Genomic DNA, 7,116 nt, shown 5'->3' with positions numbered 1-7,116 from the left:
AAAGGCTCGACTAAATTCGTAAGGTGTTTTAGGATTGGTTGGTATGTTTGGTTGAGGTCCCGGGGGCCTCGGGTATGTTTCGGATGCTTAACGGGTGAAAACTTGGACTTAGAGAAATTTCTGAACTTTGCTGGTTCTGGTGTTTTCGCACCTGCAGAAAAGAGACCGCAGGTGCGCGAGCCGCACATGCGGAGATGAAAGCGCAGATGCGATAAATCGAGAGTTGGCCTGGGGTCGCAGGTGCGAGGAAGTTTCCGCATCTGCGATGCCCGCAAATGCGCAAGGATGTTCGCACATACGCAAGATGCGCAGAAGCGGAAGGGACTCCGCAGGCGCAAGGGCGCAGATGCGGCCCTTTCGTCGCGGGTGCGAAGGCAGAGGGGGTAAGTGAGTTGTGCAGATATGCACGTTTTTCGTACAAGCGCACCGGCAGGTGCGAGCCCAGGTTCCGCAGGTGCGGAAATACCTGGGCAGTGATTAAAACCGAAGGGCTTCGCGATTTTTATCATTTTTGGCTTTGCAAACTCGGGTTGGGGCGATTGTTGAGAGCATTTTCGAGGAATTTCTTGAGGTAAGTTCCTTGTGCTTATTTTTGGTCAATAATCTTACCTTGCCATATATTTTTCCACCTAGTTAATGTGTATTTTAGGTGAAAATTGGAAGTTGGAGACTAGGGATTTGGGAGTTGGAATTGTGGATTGGAGGACCATTTGGTGTCGGATTTTAGTAAATTTGATATGGTTAGACTCGTGAGTGAATGAGCTTTCTAGTTTCGTAAATTTTGTCGGGTTTCGAGACGTGGGCTCAGGGGGCCGGGTTTGAGCCAATTTCGAATTTTGGCCTAATTTTATAGTTTTTCTTGTGGGATTCATTCCATTAGCGCGTATTGATGGTATTGTACTATTTTGAATAGATTCGGGCCATTTGGAGTTGGATACTCGTGGCAAGAACGTGATATCAAGTTGATTTGAGTGGTTCGAGGTAAATGACTTGCCTAACCTTGTGTTGGGGACTTTCCCCTTAAGATATCTTGATATTATTTGGTGTGTGGGCGCCGTGTACTTGAGGTGACGAGTACGTATACGGGCTATTATTGCAAATATCATGTTTAACCTTTTTAAATCATAAATTGCTTCTCTTATTAACTGTACTAATATGTTTAATTGTGTAGTTTAGACTAGTAAAGCATGCTTACGTGTTTTAACTACTTAATTGACATTTTGTGCGTCATGTTCAGTTAAGTCCTTATTTGCCTTATCTGTGTCCAGTATAAACTGTATAACTCGATGTCATATCTGTCATTTCATCTTGTATTGCATATTTAAATTGGGACTACAGACGTATTTCGGGAGATCCCCATGTACTGCATATTTACTTTGGGACTACGAACGTATTCTGAGAGATCCCCCTGTACTGCATATTTACTTTGTGATTACGGACGTATTCCGGGAGATCCCCCTGTACTGCATATTTACTTTGGGACTACGGACGTATTTCAGGAGATCCCCCTGTACTGCATATTTACTTTGGGACTACTAACGTATTCCAGGAGATCCCCCAGCACTGCATATTTACTTTGGGACTACGGAGGTATTCTGGGAGATCCCCCTGTACTGTATATTCATTTGAAACTACGGGACGGTATTCCGAGAGATTTCCCACTGTGTTTACCTTGTTTTGAGCCGAGGGCTCCCTTAACTGTTAAAATTTTGAGAATTTCTTTTAACTATGTTACCGTAAATTCTACTTATATCTTTTACTGTTTAATTTATTATATTTACTCTGGTAGGGCCTTAACCTGACCTCGTCACTACTCGACCGAGGTTAGGCTTGGCACTTACTGGGCACCATTGTAGTGTACTCATGCCCTTCCCTGCACATGTTTTCATGTGCAGATCCAGGTGCGAGTTATCAGCCTCGGGGTTAGTACGTGCTGCTAATTCTAGGAGACTTCAAGGTACCTCTGCTTGCGTCTGCAGATCTTCGGAGTCCCCTTCTACTCCCTCGTCTAGAGATTTTCCTTATTAACTTCAGACTTTTGTATAGAGCTACATAGATTATAGCAGCTTGTGACTTAGTGATATTTCGGGTCTTGGGAAATTATTTTGTGTATGCCGAGTGGTACTACTCTTGGCTATTTAAAATATACTATTTATCTTAAAAAAATATTGTGTTTTCTTTATATTTTCCGCAAATGTTAGGCTTACCTAGTCGTAAAGACTAGGTGCCATCACGACACCTTACACAGAGGGTTAATTTGGGTCGTGACACAAACTCTTCAATATAAAGGGCTCTTTGATGTACGTTGTAATCACCAATTTAATGAATTTTTCTTTAGAAGTATTCTTCTTCAGGTAATGCTCTCTCTTCCTTGAATTTGAATGTCACACCAAATCCTGTCTATATCACTATCTCCTTTTTTTTATAAATATATTTTAGTTATTGGATAGCCTAGTCTATATCCACAGCTGACGTGACTCCCTACCGACGTCTTTCCTTTCATATAATATACGGCTGAGTGACTTCGTAACCTCAACATAATATTTTTTTTCTTACTGTAGCATAGGCCTTCGTTGGGCTTTCGTCCCTTCGCCTATGGACGGCGGTTTGACTTCGCTATCGCTCATGACTTGGTATATAGCCGTGTAGTCATCGTCACAAAATACATTGTGTGTCGCGTACTATCTGATGGTTGACACCAATCCTGTTCAAAAGTGATGACTCACTTTGATTTATTTTCATGAATTCATAAGCATTTATCATACCCTTTTAAGTTTTTTTTTCCACTTCATATCATTCGTAGATGCTCATCTGTTATTCAAATGCAGGGATCGATGATAATCCGAGGTTTACTAGGAGCTAAAATAGAGGAAGCTCGAAGCTTAGCTATGGCGATGGAAGAAGAAAAAGAATCGAGGGAAGAGAAGAGAGAAGAAGAGAGACTCTATGTGAAGATTGTAATTGTTATTATGATATTTCAATTGTAATACAATCACATATATGTAAACAAAAATGAGCTATAATGAAAGATTCTTTTTAACTACTTCTCAACTAACTCTAACTAACTTTTGGCTCCCTAACTAACTTCCGAAACTAACCACTAACTGTCACTCTTCTTTACTAAATCCAGCTCACTTATATTATTAATACATCACTAATCACAATTTGTATAATAGTACATCCCCACAAAAGAGATTCTTGTCCTCAAAGATCAAAGTGAGGAAATCGAATTTTAAGCTCATTGTAGTATTCCCATGTAGCATCATCAGCTGGTATGCCCTTCTATTTAACGAGCACTTGTGCCACAACTTATTCCCCCTTTTCACCATCCTTCTCTATAAAACCAACTCCTATTTAGGGCATTGAGGGTAAGCAATGCCGACTACTGGAGGATAAGAGATATGATCAGGAATAGCATAACACTTCTTCAGCAAAGACACATGGACAATTAGATGGATTTTGACTGATGCTGGAAGTAAAAGTGTATAGGGACAGAACCTATACTCTTGGTCACCTGAAATGGTCCATTGAACTTAGCAGCTAGTTTCTGGTATGGTTGAGAAGATATGGTTGTCTGCTTATAGGGTTGAACTTTCAAATACACCCAATCTCCAACTTGGAAGGATCTGTCACTCATGTGTTTGTCAGCCTCATTCTTCATTCTTAGCTGGGCTCTAGATAAATGATGTTTGAGGAGTTGAAGTTTGAGTTCCCCACTAGTGAGAATGTTGTCCACTTCACTTGCAGCAAATTCACCAGGAATGTATGGAAGATGTATAAGAGGGGCCTGCCATATAAAGCTTCAAATGGGGTGGTATGGATGGCTGAATGATAGTTGGTATTGTACCAATATTAAGCTATAGGAAGATAGGATAGCCAGCCAGTAGGATCTTCTACACAAAAACATCTGAGATAAGTTTCAAGGCATCTGTTTACCACTTCTGTTTGACTATCAGATTGTGGGTGGTAGGCTGATGACATATTGAGTTGTACACTTGTACTCCTTGTAAAGCAGATATCTCCTGCCAAAAATTGCTCAAGAACACTGTATCTTTGTCGCTGGTTATGGCTTCAGGAAAACCATGTAATTTCACAATGTTATCTAAGAAGGTCTGAGCCACTGTATGTGCGGTATAAGGGTGTTTCAAGGTAAGGAAGTGAGCATACTTGCTCAACATCTCTACAACTACCATGATAACTTCATACCCTTTAACCTTTGGTAAACCATCAATGAAATCCATGCTAATTTGAGACCAAATAGTGTCAGGTATGGGTAAAGGTGATAATAGACAAGGTGAAGTTGCTAGGTCATCCTTGTTCTTTTGACACACATCACAGACTTGTACATAAGCTTTTACATACTTCACGAGGTCCTTCCAATAGAACAATGTTTGTAACCGTTTGAGGGTAGCTTCTACTCCTGAGTGACCACCATGTAGGGTGTTGTGCCAATACGATATGATAGTCTACCTGATGGATCCTTTGCCTACAACTAGTTTACCTTTCCTTCTTAGCTGCATATGGGATCAAGTGTGCTAAGGGTGTTTGGTGGAATCTGCCTGTAACTCTTCAATTAGCTTCTTCACCTCTGGATCCTGATCCCAGCTGGAAATAATGGACTGTAGCATCTCAGAAGTTTGATGGAAAACCACCAAGGCTAATAGTTCAGCACCACTAATTTTGGAGAGTGCATCAGCCACTTTGTTTTCTACTCCTTTCTTATACTCTATGACATAATCAAAGGGCATGAGTTTAGTTAGCCACCTCAGTTGAGTATTGGTGTGAATTTTCTGCTTCATCAGGAATTTCAAACCTTTTTGATCAGTTCTAATAATGAATCTTTGCCAAATAAGTATTGAGACTACTTCATTACTGCATGTCCAATAACAAGGAGTTTTCTGTCATATACAAACATAAGAGTTTTCTTCTGAGATAAAGCCTTGCTAAGGAAGGCAATGGGGTGGCCTTACTGCATTAGTACTGCTCCAATGCCATATCCACTAGCATCAGTCTCAACCACAAAAGTTTTGGTGAAGTCAGGTAGAGCTAAGACAGGAGCTTGAGTTAGTGCCTTCTTTAGCTCATTAAATGCCTTAGTAGCCTGTGATGACCATATGAAACCTTCCTTCTTTAAGAGGCCAGTTAGTGGTCGACTAATGATACCAAAGCTTCTGATGAATCTTCTGTAATAGCCTGGTAATCCCAAGAACCCTCATAACTATTTAAGGGTAGTAGGAATGAGCCAATTATGTATAGCTATGATCTTCTAAGAGTCTATTGGTACACCTTCAACAGTGATGAAATGCCCCAGGTATTCAATCATTTGAACTCCAAAAACATATTTACTCCTTTTTGCAAATAACTGATGCCTCCTCATTTCTTCAAAGACCAATTGCAAGTGTTGTAGATGATCTTGTATACTCTTGCTATATATCAAGATATCATCAAAGAAAACTAGAGCAAATTTCCTCAAAAATTGATGGAACACAGAGTTCATAGGACCTTGGAAGGTAGCTGGTGCATTGGATAAGCCAAAAGGCATAACAAGGTACTCATAATGACCCGAATGAGTCCTAAAAGCTGTTTTAGGGATGCCATCAATAACCATTCTTAGCTGATGATAGCCTAATATGAGGTAAATTTTAGAAAAAAATTTCTGAACCACCTAGTCATCCAACAAATCTTTCACAATGGGAATTGGGAATTTGTTCTTGATAATCTGTTTATTTAGATCCCTGTTGTTACACCTTGTGCGTCCCAAGGTGACGTATAATGAATATGAGACTTGTTAATCATGATTTAAGTGAGTTTAAAGTCATAATATGACTATATATGAGGTTTGGATAAAAAATATAAAGTTTGGAAAAAATTGAATTAAAGTTTCGGAAAAACTGACTAAGGATTTGCCTTGTAAAAAAGCTTTTTGAAAAATATATTTCGTGTGCTATATGAGGTCTTTTTGGTACATATTATATACCAAATTGAAGGTCTTGGAATGTAGTTTTCAACGCTCATAACCATTCATTCATAGACACACGGATAAAAAGTTATAAGCATTGGAAGAAGGCCCAATCATAGGATGCCAAGTAGCACCTTTTTGACTTTTAAAAAAAATGGGATTTTTACATCCCATCTCGCCTCTTTCTCCATTTTTCCAGAGAGCTCACCCAAACAACACCCCTAACCTTACCCTTAATCTCTCTACAAGAGCTTCAAATTAGATTATTGTCATGACCCGAATTTTCCACCTTCGGACCGTGATGGCGCCTAATATTTCACTTGCTAGGCAAGCCAACGTTAGAATAATATTAACCATTTTTAAAATAATTTTTAAATTTATTAATAATAAGGAAGCAAATGCGGAAGCAATTTTGAAATAACCCATAATAATAACGGTGTCTAAATACCATCCCAGAATTGGTGTCACAAGTGCATGAGCTTCTAGAATAAATACAAATAAAGGTCTAAATAAAATAAAGCTGTCTGGAAATAAACACACAACTAAAGTACAATAGACGGAGACTTCAGAACTGCGAACGCCATGCAGTGCAGAGTGTAGTATCAGTACAACCGACCCCATGTACTGGTAAGTGTTGAGCCTAATCTCGATGAAGTAGTGACGAGGCTAAGGCGATTAACTTACATTAATCTGTACGCAATATTAGTAATAACAACAATAATATAAATAAATCAGGTAATTCATTTATAATAATTGAAGGCAACTCAGCAGTCATAACCAATTATCATTTCCATTAATTCTGTTGTAGCGTGCAACCCGCTCTCACAATATATTCACATTCAATTCTGTTGCAGCGTGTAACACGCTCCTCCAATATATTCATTTTAATCAAGTCTGTTATATATTTATTTCAATCAAGTATATATATAGACTTTTTCATAAGTCTATTGCGGTGTGCAACCCGATCCTCCAATATCAACTTTTCATAAGTCTGTTGCGGCGTGCAACCCGATCCTCCAATATTAACTTTTCATAAGTCTGTTGCGGCGTGCAACCCGATCCTCCAATATTAACTTTTCACAAGTGTGTTGCGGCATGCAAACCGATCCACCAATATTCCGTTTCAATCAATTCTTATAGAAGAAATTTTTCCAATA

At 39.2% G+C, this 7,116-nt stretch overlaps 1 protein-coding gene across 1 annotated transcript; it reads right to left on the bottom strand.

The window, feature by feature from the left end:
• Positions 1–3,448: 3,448 nt before the first annotated feature.
• LOC138903598 (uncharacterized) lies at positions 3,449–4,241 on the bottom strand. Its single transcript, XM_070192006.1, has 3 exons — positions 4,168–4,241; positions 3,937–4,069; positions 3,449–3,787 (listed from the first exon to the last, which is right to left on the bottom strand). Exons 1-3 carry the CDS (start codon positions 4,239–4,241, stop codon positions 3,449–3,451), a joined length of 546 nt encoding a protein of 181 aa, XP_070048107.1.
• Positions 4,242–7,116: the final 2,875 nt, after the last annotated feature.

The sequence above is a fragment of the Nicotiana tomentosiformis genome, chromosome 1 (genome assembly GCF_000390325.3).
Source record: "Nicotiana tomentosiformis chromosome 1, ASM39032v3, whole genome shotgun sequence".
Taxonomy (NCBI): domain Eukaryota; kingdom Viridiplantae; phylum Streptophyta; class Magnoliopsida; order Solanales; family Solanaceae; genus Nicotiana; species Nicotiana tomentosiformis.
This window is presented reverse-complemented; position numbering and strand designations above follow the sequence as displayed.

What these genes read in the sequence shown, in the direction of transcription:
- LOC138903598 (XM_070192006.1), bottom strand. Translation starts at nt 4,241, where the DNA reads ATGGATTTCATTGATGGTTTACCAAAGGTTAAAGGGTATGAAGTTATC. An exon ending in GTTGTAGAGATGTTGAGCAA is followed by an intron (nt 4,070 to 4,167) that starts GTATGCTCACTT and finishes GTTTTCCTGAAG; the next exon opens with CCATAACCAGCGACAAAGAT. An exon ending in CTGATAGTCAAACAGAAGTG is followed by an intron (nt 3,788 to 3,936) that starts GTAAACAGATGC and finishes TTTATATGGCAG; the next exon opens with GCCCCTCTTATACATCTTCC.